Source organism: Pungitius pungitius, chromosome 14 (assembly GCF_949316345.1).
Source record: "Pungitius pungitius chromosome 14, fPunPun2.1, whole genome shotgun sequence".
NCBI lineage: Eukaryota > Metazoa > Chordata > Actinopteri > Perciformes > Gasterosteidae > Pungitius > Pungitius pungitius.
In genome coordinates, this window is record NC_084913.1 from 857,501 (window position 1) to 874,633 (window position 17,133).

Genomic DNA, 17,133 nt, shown 5'->3' on the forward strand with positions numbered 1-17,133 from the left:
GACAAAGGTGTGATAAGTGTGTAGTACTGTTTTATACAGTATTTCATATTTGTTTTTTTTTAACTGTTTCGATTTCAGTTTCATATTTTACTTCAAATATTTGACCTCATTCTCATTGCTGTTCTGTTAGAACTATTTGTTTGTTTGTGTTTGTTTGTTTGTTTGTGTTTGTTTGTGTTTGTGGTGCTGAATGATTTGTAAATGATCCCAAACCGTAACGTCATTAATAAAGTACAAATATAACCATAACTTAGCATTAAGCAATTAATCAAGTAATCATGACAACAATTCAGAGTGCAAAAAGCTTCACCTTTTAAAACTAATACTTAAAGACGCTCAGGTGTCTTCATCTCTTTTCTGTACTGAAGATTTGTAGAATGTTGCCAGATGACAAAAAATTACTAAAATCACAATCGCAGAGTTTCAAAAAGTAGTAAAAAGGACAGAAAAAAAAGAAGTAAAGTAATGAAGTCATGAAGTATGGTGAGATCACGAGGGACAGACGTGAAGAAGCTGGGTCCAAAGACGCAACAACAAATAAATGGATTCATTTTTTGTTGTTCATTATATTTTGTGTTGTTTTTCCTTCACAACGAGACCACGGACCGGCGTGAAAAGGACGTGGATGAAAACGGGGACATTTTATCCAAAAGTTCATTGTGTGAAGTGTTGTGAGTCTTCAACACACTGACAACAAACCAGGTTCATAGATGCATCTCAATATACATGTATTATTTATGTGATATTTATATTGTATATTTATAAAATTATAATATGAACATACTTTAACATACTGAATTGTTTGAATAAGATGTCCTTATTATGTTAAACTGCATAAACATTTATTTAGTGGTGAACGCGTAAAGGATGTATTTTAATTCTCATCATTTTGTGGCCTTCAGATCAATGTGTGGCTCCTGTGACCTGAGAGGAGGTGAAGAGGAGGAGAACATCTCTGGTCTACTGGCTCCACCTGCTGGTGGTTCGATGTAGCAGCAGTTTGGAGTCAGGTTTTAATCCTGCAGAAATTCAATTCTGCCCCGTTCAACAGTTTTAATTCTAATAAACAAGTTTGAAATGTATTTTTATGAAATGTATTTTGTGGATTTAATTTCATCTACAGACTTTCGTGTTCAATATATATGTAATGTTTGTAAAAACGATATCTTCCCAGAAAGATTGTGTTAAATAAAGACCTTTTGTGTTTTAATCTACTTTTACCTCAACTCTCTTTTTGCTTTGCTTGATAATATAATCGTTGTTTTATGGATTGTTTAAATAAAATGAATCAAATTCCTATTTTATTTCTTTTTCCTATTTTTATTTTATTTTATACAGAGGTGTGATCCGTCTTCCACACGGTTGATGGCGATAAAGTTCACGCTTCATAATCTCCACTTCCGGTCAGCGTAACTATAGAAGAAGAGGAAGCGGAAGTAGCTGCTCGTATGTCGATGCTTACAAGCTAGCATGTGATGTTGTTTAAGCTTTATCGACAGTTATAATGAACAAACTGATCAAACCGCAGGAGTTCGACTCGTACGAGCTCGAGGAGCCGAGCGACGAGGAGCGAGCGGAGAGCAGGTGGGAAGATTTTAAATGGCTAACGTTAGCTCTGTAGCTTTAGCGCCATGAGGCTAACCGGCGGCTAGCTAGCGGAATGCTAACATGTAAACAAACTGAAACCAGCGGAAAACGGGGGAAGCTGTCCTGTTAAATTGTTTCTCTCCATACTACGTTTTATATAAAATAACACTATGTGTGATTTAATGACGTGAAATTATATGAAAACGATGTCTGGTCGGTTCGCTAATTCACACCGCTAAATGTTAGCAACGTGGTGAACGTTTTTATATACGTTTATATACACACACACATAGGTGACCGTGTGGTCACTAGAGAGACTGCAGCTTCACTACGTGATGCTTTGACTTCCCTTTTAAAGTCTCCTGGTTTTCACACTGAGTAGAACGTGAAGCTCTCATCTCGCTGTGCTGCAGCTCGGAGGACGAGCTGGAGGTCCTGCTGAACGGGACTCCGGAGCAGAAGAAGAAGCTGATCAGAGAGTACCTGACGGGGGAGAGCGAGTCGTCCAGCGGAGATGAGTTTGAGAAGGAGATGGAGGCAGAGCTCAGCTCCACTATCAAGAGCCTGCAGGGAACATGGACGCCATCAGCAGCAGGTAAAACCTCATTACTCATTAACTATGAATCATTTGTAGCTTATAAAAACACACTTTACCAATGACAAGAAAATAAAAGATGTATTTTCATGTTAAAACAGATCACTGATCTTATTGGATTTTGGAGGATGAAATTCTGAGGAGTTCCTTGTGGACCCGTTCCTGAGGTGATTCTGTTTATTCCCCTGCAGACACCTCGGGTGGAGGCGGTGATGGAGGCGGTGATGGAGGGGGAGCTGGAGGAGGAGCTGGCGTTCCAGCTCTTCCTAACCCTCAGATATACGACGAGGTTTACTTTGACTCTGACTCGGAGGGAGAGGAGACGCCCGGTGAGCACAAACGTTTTCCCACCAGTAAAGAAAGTCTATCAATATGCCGGTTCTGACGTTGGTTCGTTTCCCCTCTCTCTGCTCCGTCAGGTGTCTCCACCGGCCGGAGGCGGAGCCAGCGAGCCGTGCCAACCAACGACGAGCTGCTGTACGACCCCGACGAGGACGACAGGGACCAGGCCTGGGTGGACGCACGGAGGAGACGGTGAGGCGCCGTATTATTTACAAGTTCACCCAGACTCCAGATGTTTTGTTGTCTCACTCCGCCCGCCGCCTTGTTGCTCCCCCAGGTACCACGCCGCCAACCGGCCCACCGCGGGGTCGAACCCCAGCCGGGCGCCACGTCTGAGGAGCAGCGACGCCGTCCTCAACTGTCCCGCCTGCATGACCACGCTGTGCCTGGACTGTCAGAGGTGAGGCGAGAGCAGTGTGAAATGCTAATGGAGACTGAAGCATAGAAACGCTTCCTGGATGCAAACTGCAAAGCATCTTGGGAGACGGAGACCTGTCCATCATCTAACTAACCAACTGATCGATCGATCAGCAAATGATCAACAGCGTGAACTTGTTGTCTTTCTTTGTTTTAGCCTCTGCTTTAGTTCTCCTATTTTTATTTTACACTTGAGATAAAAAATGTCAGCTTGCACATGATCAATAAATAAATAAATATAATAAATAACAAGGAACGCAGGCATCTCAAAGTCGTCCATATTCTCTTTTTAATCATTTTCCCGCTCAGGCACGACAAATACCGCACGCAGTACCGCGCCATGTTCGTCATGAACTGCACGGTGAAGCGAGACGAGGCGCTGCGCTACAAGCGGGAGGAGGCGCAGCAGCAGGGGAGGCGGAGGAATAGGAGGCGGGGCCAGAGGACGGAGACCCCGATGGACGAGACCCCCGAGCCGGCTCCGGAGGGAATGCAGGCCGACGAGGTCTACCACCCGGTCCGCTGCAGCGAGTGCTCCACCGAGGTGGCCGTGTTCGACCGGGACGAGGTCTACCACTTCTTCAACATCCTGGCCAGCCATTGCTGAGGCCCAGGGGGGCACCGAGGGGGGGGGGCTCTTTTATTATGGCGGGGAGTCTGTCTCTGATTCTGCACGTCAGAAGGAGGAAGAGGAGACCTGAGTCTGGACGTCGTGTCTCTGGCTTTTTAAAATGTGTCTCACCAAAACTGGAAGCGGACTGAAGATCATCTCATCGCTGCTCTGCTAGTCGGAGCCAAAGTTTTTATTCTTAGACAATTAAAAAGGCACAAACATTTTTACTGGTGACTCTTTCCCTGAAACGTTCGTAATCAGTATGTAAATGTTAAATAAGTGTTTATAGCAACGTTGACTCCTCCTCTTTGTGAGCAGTTGGTCCATGTGAGTGGGGATGTTCACACATGTTTTTGTATGATAGTTCTTCTCCATCCAGTAGATCCAGAGTCCGGGGGCTTTGAAGAGAACTCGTTTAAGTTGAATTTCAGTAAAGTCGTGTAAAGCCCAGATTTTCTTTTAGGGGTCTAAAATACTTAAACATCCAAATGTCCCTTTATTAAACTCTCAGACTGACATAGTCTTTCATGAAGGGCGTGAATGTCTTTGTACTTTTTATCAACCATAAACAGAGCAAAGTATCACCAGCTGTTTTGTTGAAGAAAGACATTTGAACATTAATGACTGTTGTAAATAAGCCTCGGTGCTTTTGTTTGGACAAACAATGTAGTTTTGTACTGTTTAGCTGCTGATGACCACTGTGAGGAGCTCCTTGTCTGGTCAGTGTCGGAGGGCGTAGAACTTGTGCAGCATTTCTTAACCACAAATGTATAGTTTGATGTTATGTTTTTTTTTTAAACTAGTAGGAAATGCTGTTTTATGTGGACTATGTACACACTAAAATACAGTACTAGAACACGTGATCCACTGAAGATAAGCCAGTATGCAGGTGCATCTATTTACTGAACAAGAGGCTGCGTATTATTTTGAAATCCGGATGCTGGAACTCCTGGCGCGGCGTCGAACCCTACGCCTCACGCGATTGGCTGAGAGAGGATCACGTCGTGTGTTACGTCACACGTGGACGGGCAGAAAGGCGAGGCGAGCAGTCGCGGTGTCCGTAGCCGAAGTTGGAAGCATGGCCCTGGGGGACTGCTGGAAGCAGCTGTCCTGGTTCTACTACCAGTACCTGCTGGTGACGGCGCTCTACATGCTGGAGCCCTGGGAGAGGACGCTCTTCAGTATCCTTCACGCGAGCTAAAGGGCTAACTGGCTAGCATGGCTGACGTAGCGTACAACCCGGATGCTTAGTCCTGTTAATGGGTACATTCGGCCGTGGGAAATGTACAGGTGGTGTTTTATCGCTGTGAATCGTATTAAAGGAAGTGGTATAAAGATCGTAAACCGGACCAAGCTTGTCGTTTTACTTGCTTTTCGTTAACTCACTTGATAGTTTAGAACAGGCCCGTGTTTAGTTTCTTCCGGTAGCTGTAGTGACGTATGAGTGACGTGTGGTTCAACTTGTAGACGCCTGAAGGGAGTCCTGCGGGGGAGAAGGTGGAGAAGGTGTAGTGATGAGCGGTTCTTCATGTTTACATATGAAGTGTTTGTGGATTAGATATGGCGGGTAAACATGCAGAAATGTCCAGAGTTGAGCGCGATGACGTCACTGCGGCTTCTAATCTCGCGCAGGCAGCTTCCGGTCGGCGTCCAGGTGACTCCCACGTGCTGGTTTTATCTTAAAGAACCCCTTGCACGCTGAATGCGGAGGAGACGGTGGTGGTGGACAGGTATGAGGTGTCTGGGATTATGTCGCGGCTCAGAAGTCGGTGACCAAACACTAAATATTTGTCACATTCACTTAGATGCTGAAACTCGAAAGATGAACAACTGCTACAAATATCAAAAAGCCTTTGGCCATAAAAACTGAGACGTCAAGTAGCTCTGGTTAATCCCGTTTACAGCAACATTTTATCTGTGACTAATCCAAAAGGGGTGGAACGAAGGTGACCACGTGTTGCTCCTCCCACCTCCTCCTTAGCTCCTCCTCCTCAGACTCCCTGCTGATCTCCGTGGCCGGCATGGCTGTCTACACCGGCTACGTCTTCATGCCGCAGCACATCATGGCCATCCTGCACTACTTCGAGGTCGTCCAGTGACACCGACCTACTGGTCCCTCTACCCCCCCCAAATATGATTCATCAGGCCTGATACACACTGGGCTTGAACCCCCCCCAACAAGGACAAGGGTCCCGCCTCGCTCAGGAAAGAGGTGAAGCGCCCGAGGTGTGACGACGCTGACGCAGCACAGCGGGGAGTAAAGAGTTGGAATTGGACATGTGGACGAGCCTCTGTCCTGCAGGGGGGGGGGGGGGGTCTGTGTCTTTACTGTACGTCTGTGGCTTCCTGTTCTCTGTAAACATCCCCCCCCCCCCCCTGCCTTAGTTTATGGAGAAAGTGACGTACCACCCCAGGGAGTACAAAAAAGTTTAATTTCTGCTTTTATTTAAGGCGCCTCGCACTGTGGGCTGATGGTTTCCTCTTTGTACATAAATGAATCCTATTTTAATCATATTCTATGCTTTTATTGTGATTTATTCACCCCCCTCCCCCCAGGGGTCCGTTTCAAGAAGCACGTTCAGTGGAAACTCAGTGGAAAAGAGTTTGTTCACCTTGAGATGAGTTTTATGAAGGGAGGTAACTAAAGCTCAGGGTCAGTCGCTACGGTAACAACCTGTGAACCTCACCTGGTTCTTTCACAGGCTCCTCACGTCACGTTTCCTTTACAACGTGATGGAGAATATCAGTAAAGCTGCTGAATGCAGAGCTGTGAGAAAACGTCTTTGTTCCCTGGACACAAACCAGTGAGAACCATTAAAGAGGAATAAAACACATTATAGGTTCAGTACCATTGGACCAGTTAGTGTTCTAGTGGTTAAATATGAGCATGGTGTGTGTTTCCAGCCTGTGTGTAGTGTGTTCTAACACAGTGAATCAGTCAAACACATGTTTTATGATGAGTTTGTACATTAAATATTAAGCGTAGTTTCTGTCTTTTGCTGCAGCAGCGTGTTGCTTTGGTTCTAATCTTAATATTTACACCTGAATGGGTGACGTAGAGCGTTTGTATTCTCTCTGCTGCTTTGTGGTCTTTGTTCCCTGTTCACCTCCTCGGGGCCTGAACTGTATTATTACACTTTATACTCCATGTCATATGATGATTGGGGATAAAGGCACAGATTTATTCAACATCACACCCCACAAGTCTCACTTCTCTCATCGCACCTGTTTAGCAGCAAAATAAACGTGTTACACGCAAGAATTAGGTCAAAGATTATATTGAATAAATATGCAAGGTAAAAAAATGTCATGGAAGAAAATGAATAATTTCTTGTTGTACGGAACAACAGCAAAAAACGAGCATCACCTCACTGGAGTCAGATAACAGCTTCTGACTGTTCATCCCACAAAATGATCAATAAATCACAGTATAGCGTCAAATAAAGTCAGTACATTATGAAAAAAAGTAATGTTACAATAGTTTAAAAAAGCCATAGTGTAGTACATGATAATATTCAAGAACAAAACACAAACTAATTAAATTCAGTGAAATTGGGAAATATTTATAAGTTGATACATTTGGGAAGTTTTGTTCTCCCCTGCAGTTCCCTTCCGGTCCTCTGGGTGTCGCTGTGGCTCCTCCCCCTGCTCTGTGAGGACATGAGGAGGAGGAATACAACAAACAACACATGAGCACTTCTGCAAACAACAACTAAGTTACTTTTAACAATCTTCCTTCACTTCTGTACTAAATGTAAACTTCTAAACCTAAATGTGAGAACTCCTCCAAATAAGTGTTTATTTTAAACCCCAAGACTTGAAACTAGAGACTGAGACCATAAACTCATGTTTACAATGTTTACTGAGGGAATAAATCAAGAGAGAAGTAGAGTCATTTCCTCATAGACGTCTATGGGAGCAGAGGAGTCGCCCCCCTGCTGGTCACTACACAGAAGTAGAGTCATTTCCTCATAGACGTCTATGGGAGCAGAGGAGTCGCCCCCTGCTGGTCACTACACAGAAGTAGAGTCATTTCCTCATAGACGTCTATGGGAGCAGAGGAGTCGCCCCCTGCTGGTCACTACACAGAAGTAGAGTCATTTCCTCATAGACGTCTATGGGAGCAGAGGAGTCGCCCCACGCTGGTCACTACACAGAAGTAGAGTCATTTCCTCATAGACGTCTATGGGAGCAGAGGAGTCGCCCCCTGCTGGTCACTACACAGAAGTAGAGTCATTTCCTCATAGACGTCTATGGGAGCAGAGGAGTCGCCCCCTGCTGGTCACTACACACAAGTAGAGTCATTTCCTCATAGACGTCTATGGGAGCAGAGGAGTCGCCCCCTGCTGGTCACTAAACAGAAGTAGAGTCATTTCCTCATAGACGTCTATGGGAGCAGAGGAGTCGCCCCCTGCTGGTCACTACACAGAAGTAGAGTCATTTCCTCATAGACGTCTATGGGAGCAGAGGAGTCGCCCCACGCTGGTCACTACACAGAAGTAGAGTCATTTCCTCATAGACGTCTATGGGAGCAGAGGAGTCGCCCCACGCTGGTCACTACACAGAAGTAGAGTCATTTCCTCATAGACGTCTATGGGAGCAGAGGAGTCGCCCCCTGCTGGTCACTAAACAGAAGTAGAGTCATTTCCTCATAGACGTCTATGGGAGCAGAAAAGTCGCTCCCTGCTGGTCACTACACAGAAGTAGAGTCATTTCCTCATAGACGTCTATGGGGGCAGAGGAGTCGCCCCCTGCTGGTCACTACACAGAAGTAGAGTCATTTCCTCATAGACGTCTATGGGAGCAGAGGAGTCGCCCCCTGCTAGTCACTACACAGAAGTAGAGTCATTTCCTCATAGACGTCTATGGGAGCAGAGGAGTCGCCCCCTGCTGGTCACTAAACAGAAGTAGAGTCATTTCCTCATAGACGTCTATGGGAGCAGAGGAGTCGCCCCCTGCTGGTCACTAAACAGAAGTAGAGTCATTTCCTCATAGACGTCTATGGGAGCAGAGGAGTCGCCCCCTGCTGGTCACTACACAGAAGTAGAGTCATTTCCTCATAGACGTCTATGGGAGCAGAGGAGTCGCCCCACGCTGGTCACTACACAGAAGTAGAGTCATTTCCTCATAGACGTCTATGGGAGCAGAGGAGTCGCCCCCTGCTGGTCACTACACAGAAGTAGAGTCATTTCCTCATAGACGTCTATGGGAGCAGAAAAGTCGCTCCCTGCTGGTCACTACACAGAAGTAGAGTCATTTCCTCATAGACGTCTATGGGGGCAGAGGAGTCGCCCCCTGCTGGTCACTACACAGAAGTAGAGTCATTTCCTCATAGACGTCTATGGGAGCAGAGGAGTCGCCCCCTGCTAGTCACTACACAGAAGTAGAGTCATTTCCTCATAGACGTCTATGGGAGCAGAGGAGTCGCCCCCTGCTGGTCACTAAACAGAAGTAGAGTCATTTCCTCATAGACGTCTATGGGAGCAGAAAAGTCGCTCCCTGCTGGTCACTACACCTCCTCCACCTCAGAGCTCCTCCCTGAGACGGACAGCCAGAGGTTAGTAGGAGATTCAGTTCGTTCTCTCTTTCACACACAGCAGCGCTGCCTGTGATCTATGATTCATGTGCGCTCATTTAAAATAGCTTGAAATATTTAAAATTGGCTGGTCGGCCTCAGAGGGAGAACTGACTGACCTCTCTGCTCTTATTACTGCGAGCAGGACAAGAGGAGATGGAGGAGGAGGATAATGAAGAAGAGGAAGAGGAGGAGGAGGAAGTAAAGTAAAAGTAATAAAAGTGAGAGAAGCGAAAAGAGCTGCATGAGAGGAACCAGCTCGTGTGATGACACCTGTCACAGCAGGAGGCCACCTGTGGCCCTCTAATGAGTTAAAGCGTCATTCTGTGTAGTGACCAGCAGGGGGCGACTCCTCTGGTCTTCAAAGTGTACTTGAACACAACGTGATGCTCAATCAGTAAATTGGACAAACGGGGTGACGAACAGAATAAAGGATGCAATGCGGTAACAACTTGGAGAGAGCTTTTTATTATGAACATGGCACCTGTCAGATGGTTACAGAAAGATGACGAGTTCCTCGAAGCTGATGAGAAACTAGTGAACTTAGAAAAGAACAATAGCTATAAAATATGAAGTATGTACATTTTCGGATTGCAGCATTATTTGTAGTAAATCAACTCAAAAGGATGTCTCATGAAAATAATGATAATAATAATATTAGAAAAAAACAAGCCAGGCACTCAAAGTTAGCATCAGTTAGTCATGTGGGTTTTTTTTCAAAACAAAAAAATAGAAATGTACCATAGTTTTCTCTTTTTTAATATTTTAATTTGTTTGTATTTAGAATTGGATAACACTGTTCACATTGATAATAAGAGATTCCCTCTCTCCCGTATTTCAGCTACTTGGCACCAAGTTCCTCATAAAAGAATCTGTATAATTGTACAAGAAATAGTTAAAAACACAGACACAGTTTCTTCACAGGTAAATGAAGTGATTTTCAATATTTGTAATCCTTAAACACTATTTTTGTATTTTTCCACAGCAGCTGGGATTCAGGTTTTTATGTTTTTAAAATCACCAGCAAAAGTTTTTCATTTTTCGACACAAAACACAGAAGTGACACTGAACAGCTTGGAGGGGCTGCTTGCTCTTAGTTACATGTGGGTGTATTTCCTGGTTACGAGTTATGCCCCCCCCTCCCCCCCCCCCCTGCCCATCACCAAGCCGGTTGTTTGTGGCCCCCCCCCCCACCCCCGTCTTCCAAAAGTAGAAAACTCTAAAATCCAGAGGAGCGTGGAGACAAAGAGCTCCTGAAGAGAACAAATCACATTCCAGCCCCCCCCCCATAAACACACTCGTTAGGAACATGGATCCTTCACAGAAAGACGGCCGGTGGTCTCCTGAAGCAGGAGATCGTTTAGAGCTTTACAGACTTTGAAAAAACTGAAACACTGGACCCGAAAAAACCAACGAACCAACGAAGAAGAAACGGGATCGATCACGAGGAACGAACTCACTAAACATGCAGTTCAGGTTTTTCCAAAACACCTATAAAAATAGATTTATAGTGCGAAATATTTTTTTCTTCTTTTAATTTCTTTAGAAATCTTTAAAATCATTTTTTATTACGTGTCCTGAAATCGTACTCTGATTTATATTTATCTTCTTGAACCACTTGTGTGACTTTTTAGTCAACAAGTTTCCGTGGGAACCAATGAAATACACCCAATGCACGCAGGAAGCCCCAAAGCATTCTGGGAAATGTTTCACAACTGAGGCTTTGATGGTTCGTCGTTGGAGGACTTCGATCTAAAATGCTACATGCGGCTTTGTCCTCGATGAAGGTCTACTTCTACGATGTGTAAATATTCATTAGGTGTTTAATACTCTGTGCGCGAGAGCTGAAAACCACGTTTCCCAGAATTCCTTGGTGGCGATAAACATGGCTCCATAAACCTTTGAGCTAGTTAAAGAATCTTTTCATCTCTGAGAGAAAGGACAGCAAGATAAAGAGGTTTGTATAAGACTACACAACAGCGAAAAGCAACAGCAGAGAGAGAGAGGGATCAGCCCCCGCGCCCCCCCCCACAAACAAACAAACAAACAAACAAACAAAACGAGGCTTTACAAAGACAAGAAGGAAGCAGCGGAAAAAACAGGTGGACTCTACAAAGTTATTTTCTGCTTTTTTTTGCAAAGGCCACCGAACACGAAATTCCACAAACCTCCACAAACCTCCAGTGGTTTCACCAAGACGGCAGCTAGAGGGGGGGGGGGGGGGGGGGGGGCGGAGAGGAGAGCACAGAGAAGACAAAGGACAGAACAGCTACAGTAGCTCGGTATATACTGCATATAGTCAACACACACAGGGGTCGCCATGGAGACCCTTTGACAGCCAGTGACACGAAACACGCCGGAAACACGCTAATACGGCTTAACCACAGGGGGGGGGGGGGGGGGGCATTGACGGGAGGCTGCCAACTTTTAAAAGATGGATGTGGTGACTTTTTTAAATTTTTTATTCTACCGTTTTTGATTTTTTCTTGTTATCGTCTTTCTTTCTTTTTTTATAAAAAAATGAAAAGTTTGGATGAGGAGAATCACAGTGTTTTTACACTAAACTGTTTCTGTTCCTTTTTTTTGGCAACGGAGGCTGGGAAGAAAAAACACGCAACAAAGACAACACCATTTCAAGGAAAGTCATCATTTTCTTCCTCAAAAAATATTTCTTTTTCGCAGTTATTGATTTTGATTGTTTGATTGATTGATTGATTGACAATGCATGTCTCTATTACAATCTCCTTGTTGATATGTGTGTTTGTTTTCGTTCACAGCGTCCGGCGATGAGATGGAAGAGAGTGGATTGTTTAGGAACGTCTCAGGGAGGTGATCCGGTTTAGGAAGAAGAGGAGGAGGAGGAGGAGGAGGAGGAGCTAAAAAAGAGACGAAGAAGTAGTAGAAAATAAGAGGATCAAACAGGAGCCGGTCGAGGTTTTCAACATTCCTTTTCCAAGGGAACATCACTAGTGTTTTAGCCTCAGTCTCACTGAGCATTAAAAGTGATTCAAACTAAACGCCGCCTATGAGGCCTGGCGCCCTGTGGCTCCGCCCCTTCACGCCACACCGCATTTTGTTCACAACAACACAGGGACGTCACGGGGACGACTTAGAGGTCCTAAGGTTCTCGCCGCGTTCTGACTTTCCTGAAGGTCAGAAGAATTAAAAAAATACTGAAACAGGAAGTGAAATCGTTCCCCCTCCAAAACAAAAGCAATGAGGATGTGGACGGGCTGCGGGTCGGTTTCCAGCACCCAGGTCAGCCAGCTGAGTCGGGGGCGCTGACCGGTCGGTAGCACCATGAGCCTGTAGACCGAGGGGAGGAACCGTGGACGTACAGGTGGAGAGACGTGGAGAAGATGTGGAGCAGGTGGGCGACCTGTAAGGTAACCTCCTGGGACACGAGAGGAAGTCGTAACATCCCATCATTCACAGGTCGATGCCCGGCGGAAATTGCTTTTCTTTTGTTGTTGTCTTCTCTTGATTCGTAAAGTTAAAATCTGAGCGAGAATATTTTATAAAAAGAACCAAAAGAAGGGAACGAAAAAGGAGACAACAGAGTCCCCCCCCCCCCCCCTCATGGAGGTTCACAAGAGTTTTTCTGTCCAAACCTTGAAATGCGAGGTCACACCTTCACAGAGACGCAAACAGGTGGAACAACAAGAGAAGATCGTCAGGAAGTCAGTGTCTGTTTCAAAGTAAAAGAGGGGGGGGGGAAGGTAGAAAAATCTGGGATGTTTGAGGGTCATTCCCGTCTATTACACAAAGCTCAGTGGCTCAGATTCAAAGTGCTGGAGTACATCTCACCCCCCCCCCCCCCCCCCCCCACCCTCGGAAACACAGTGCTGTGTTGGTAAAAGATACGAGTAAATAGTCGTTTGTTTGTTCCTCTTTTGTACTTTGACACAGTAATGCGGTCTGTAGCCCCCCCCTGACCCCCCCCCCCCCCCCCCTCAGTCCTCCTTCCTCTCCAGGGCGGTCTGCGCGGCGTGGATCCCGTTGCCGTGGATCCCGTTGCCGTGGATCCCGTTGCCGTGGATCCCGTTGCTGTACACCGGGAACGGCAGGGAGGAGAACAGCCCCTCCGCTGTGGTGAACACGTTGGCCGCCGTGGGCATCTGGCCCCCCAGGGCGCCGTTCCCCACGCCGGCCCCCGTGGAGCCGGCGAAGGGCCCGGCCGACGCCACCGCCGCCGCCGACATGTTGAGCCGGTGCACGTGGTGGTACAGCATCTCCATGGGGGTCTTGGGGTCCAGGCCGAAGCCCGAGCTGTCTACAAAGTTCATGGCGGCGTTGGGGAGGAGGTTCCCTTGCGCCATGGCGAGGGTGACGTCGGCTGGCGCGTACCTGATGGTGCCGGTGGTGTAGACCCGCGACGGGGCCGTGGCGCCGGTGGAGGCCAAGGTGACCCCCGTGACCCGGTGGACCAGCGGCATCACCACGTTGCCGGCCTGCAGGCGCTGCAGTGCCTCCAGGTCGCCGGAGTACAGAAGGGCCGATGAGGAGGAGGTGGTGGAGGAGGAGGAGGAGGAGGAGGAGGTGGGGGTGGGGGTGCCTTGCTGCTTGTCCCGCGGGGAGGCGGAGAGCGGCGGCGACAGGGGGTCGGCCGAGGAGCTGTTGGAGGGAGGCGCCAAGCCGGCGGCAGAGGGTGGCGCAGAGGAAGTTCCGTTGTAGGGAGGTTTCCTCGCTCCCCCCGAGCCTCCCTCTGCCCCCGGGGGGGTGAGGACGGAGTCGGGGATGGCGCCCTGCAGGGAGCCCCCCTGCGGCGAGGGGAAGCCCTCGTTGGAGCCCGGCGGCGGCCCCGGTTTGGAGGTCATGCTGTACGGCGACTCGTTGCGGTGGATCTCCCGGTTGGGCGGGAAGTTCCAGATGCTGCTGTCGTTGTCGAAGTTGATGGGCTCCGCCATCTCCGTCTTGATCTTCAGGCCCGAGGGCGGCGAGTCGACGGGGGCGAGCAGGAGGGCGGAGCCGGCGGGGCGCGGCCTCGGAGGGGTCCACCAGCGCGGCCGCGTCTCCCAAGGCGACGGGGCTGTCAGCGCTTGGCGGGGAGAGGCGGAGTCTCCTGCCCCGGGACCCGTCCCACTTCTGCACTTTCCTCCTCTTCCGCCCCTTCTGCAGCTTCCCGCCGCCGTCGCTGTCGCACTCCTGCACTTCTCCTCCTTCCTCCTCCTCCTCCTCGTCCTCCTCCTCCTCCTCGGACGAAGACGTTAGTGAGCTGTGCAACTGCGCGTCTTCCCCTTCGCCGTAGTGCTCCACCTTAATGTGAAGCCCGCCCAGACTGCCCAGACCTCCGATGGCGCCCAGTCCTCCCAATCCTCCCAGCGCGGCCAACCTCCCGAGCCTGCCGCCATCACTTCCATCTCCGCCTCCTGCTCCTCGCCTGGCCTCCTCCTGCTCCTCCGCCTCCCCGTCCGAGGCCTCCAGACTGTCGTCGCTCTCCTGGCTCTCGGGGTTGCTGGAGCTGTCGCCCTCCTCCTGGCGCTTCACCTCCTGCTCGGAGGAGCGGTGCGGTTGGCCGGTCTGGCGCCGGCTCTCCATCTCCGGGTCCTCGCGCTCTGTTTGGCTGCTCGGCTTCCCCTCCGACTTGCCATTCTCGTTGTCTGTGAACAAGGGGGGGGGGGGACACATGTGTTTGAAATCCACAGATTCAGACTGAAATATCTCTAATAAACATTGGGGGGCGTTCGATATTTTCCCCTTCAGCATCTTAATGTTCATCATGAAAAACATGTGTCAGACTTTCCCAGCAGCCTCAGCTGTATTTAGCGCTAAGCGCTTGTTAGCACGTTAGCATTGTGACTGCAAGAATATTCGTATGGTGACGTTAGCGCTCGTTGTGGTGGAAAGATGAAGGTTACCGGTTTACCATCATCATCATCACCCAAAGGTCCTGAGGGATTACTATAACCTGAAGGGTTCCTCCTCTGGGGAGCTGGACCCGGTTTCTGACACATATTACAGTTCTGCCCCGTTCTCTTCTGATGGCAACACATAGCATGTAGCATGTAGCATGTATGAAGGAGTCACTGGTCCCATGTTGTCCCCTCACACCTACCGGAGGTCTCTTTGGACTCGGACTCGGAGTCAGAGGTCTCGGAGGACTCGGAGGTCTTCTCGGGCAGGGGGGGCAGCTGGGCGAGGTCCATGGGCGTGTCTTTGTACTCGTGGTTGCTGTGTGGAGACACAGGAAATGGCGTTTTGATGAATATATTATCTTATGTTGAACTGAAGAACTCATTTTCTTTACCGATTCAATAACATCTGATTTACTTATTTTCCCTAAAAGAGCCTCACACACAAGTAGGAATATATGTAGTTGTGCAAATATACAAATACATTTTAATACATCTATTAATACATTCAAAAGTGTTTCTTATTGTCTGCAAAATGCAAAATAAAAGAATCATCTTTCTTCTTAACTTACATTTTTCTTGTAACTATACAACAAAAATCAAAAATGTAACAAGTGAATTTAACTGCAAAACGCGTCATTTATTTGAACATGGGGAAGGTGACACTGAGGCCAGGTGACCTCTGACCTCTGACCTCAGGACGTAGTTGACCCAGATGACGTTCTTCTCGTTGGCGTTCTTGGCGTTGATGGCGACGGTGGCGCTGGACTGGATCCAGATGTAACCGCTGCTCTTCTGGATCCACCGGTAGTACTTCGTCACACACTGACCCTTGTTTATTACTGGGGGGGGAGAGGGGGGAGGGGGGAGGGGAGAGGGGGGGGTGTCATCAGATGTCATGTGACAGCTGGCTGACAGCGTGAGTCTCATGTCTCACTGCTGATATGCTAATGAGCTGATTTCATTCAGAACGATGTTTCATTTTACAATAACAAACTATACAATATGTATATATGTATGTATGTATGTGTGTGTGTGTATGTATGTATATGTGCGTGTACAGCGTGCTGAGGGGTGAAAGGTCAGGTGTTAGTAACAGCTGAGAGGCATCTGATTGGTTGATGTTCATGGGGGAGGAGCTTCGTTTGTTTCTGGCGGATCAGTTAATCAATAAATCTGACTTGTTCCTCCTCCTCTGACTCCTTCAGCCCACCTGACGGAGCTACGAAGTACCTGCTGCTCTCCACCAGATAGCGCTGTGTCACTGCGGGAGGTGACCTCACCCCCCCTACACCCCCCCTCACCCTCCTTACCCCCCCCCCCTCGCCCCCACGACAGCATGCAGGCAGTAAATTTGGCTAAATTAACCAGTAAATGGTTATCTCAAGCAATATGTATCGGCATTAATCAGGAGCTGCTCACACAAACAGTCAGGGGACCAGAAGCCGGGCTGCAGATCCCCCCCCCCCACCCCCCCACCCCCCCTGGTTAATTAGGGCCACAAATGGCTTCACTCGCCACAGAGGAGAAAGAGAGAGAAAGTCGAGGGGTGATTTATATAAAAAAGAAGGCCAGTAATTAAAAACTATTAGAAACTAATAGCATTGTTTTAAGACGACATCCCCAGGGCCGCTGTAATTGACTTTGGTTGTGTGTCTGTGTGTGTATGTGTGGGGGGGGGGCTTATTCATTCGCTGCTCGGCTATTCATAAGCCGGGGGGGGGACTTGTTTGCATGTTAAGGCAGAGATGGTGAGATCGCTTCACCTTGAATGTGACCTTGCTTTGTTTGTACAGCAGAGTAAATAACGACACACACACACACACACACACAGACACACACCCACACAACACCTATGCAACTGCCAGTCTGAAGTTCACCATTCATCACAACTGTTCAATACGTCCGTATCAGGTGATGAATTATGACGTCCACCTTTTGGCGGATTCTGAGCTTTTATTTTGAAGGCGTGTGTCAGTGAGGGCGACGTGGAATCTCTTCATAGAAGAAGAAGAGGCTCCTTTATTTTAGCACACAAATAAAAAGTACAGAGAGTCATTTAACGTAATGTGGAGTAGCTACACCGTTAGCATAGCCTAGCACGTACTGGTCCATATTAAGAGCTGGTCGCTGGTCGCCATGCCGACGGACC

General features: G+C 48.0%; 3 protein-coding genes across 3 annotated transcripts in view; 2 read left to right on the plus strand and 1 right to left on the minus strand.

Annotated features, from left to right (window-relative positions):
• The first annotated feature begins 1,414 nt into the window (after nt 1-1,414).
• Nucleotides 1,415-6,068, plus strand: eapp (e2f-associated phosphoprotein). The gene is made up of 7 exons (XM_037486175.2): nt 1,415-1,584; nt 2,001-2,182; nt 2,374-2,511; nt 2,602-2,716; nt 2,802-2,924; nt 3,251-4,735; nt 5,550-6,068. Exons 1-6 carry the CDS (start codon nt 1,505-1,507, stop codon nt 3,546-3,548), a joined length of 936 nt encoding a protein of 311 aa, XP_037342072.2. The 5' UTR covers nt 1,415-1,504; the 3' UTR covers nt 3,549-4,735; nt 5,550-6,068.
• sptssa (serine palmitoyltransferase, small subunit A) lies at nt 4,438-6,068 on the plus strand. Its single transcript, XM_037486185.2, has 2 exons — nt 4,438-4,735; nt 5,550-6,068. Exons 1-2 carry the CDS (start codon nt 4,438-4,440, stop codon nt 5,651-5,653), a joined length of 402 nt encoding a protein of 133 aa, XP_037342082.2. The 3' UTR covers nt 5,654-6,068.
• Nucleotides 6,069-13,067: 6,999 nt separating this feature from the next.
• LOC119227384 (neuronal PAS domain-containing protein 3) overlaps nt 13,068-17,133 on the minus strand; it is a 142,746-nt gene continuing 138,680 nt past the window's right edge. The window contains 4 exon segments of the mRNA XM_037486128.2: nt 13,068-14,069; nt 14,071-14,729; nt 15,185-15,300; nt 15,676-15,823. Of these exon segments, the coding sequence (XP_037342025.2) occupies nt 13,083-14,069; nt 14,071-14,729; nt 15,185-15,300; nt 15,676-15,823 (1,910 nt within the window). The 3' untranslated portion in view covers nt 13,068-13,082.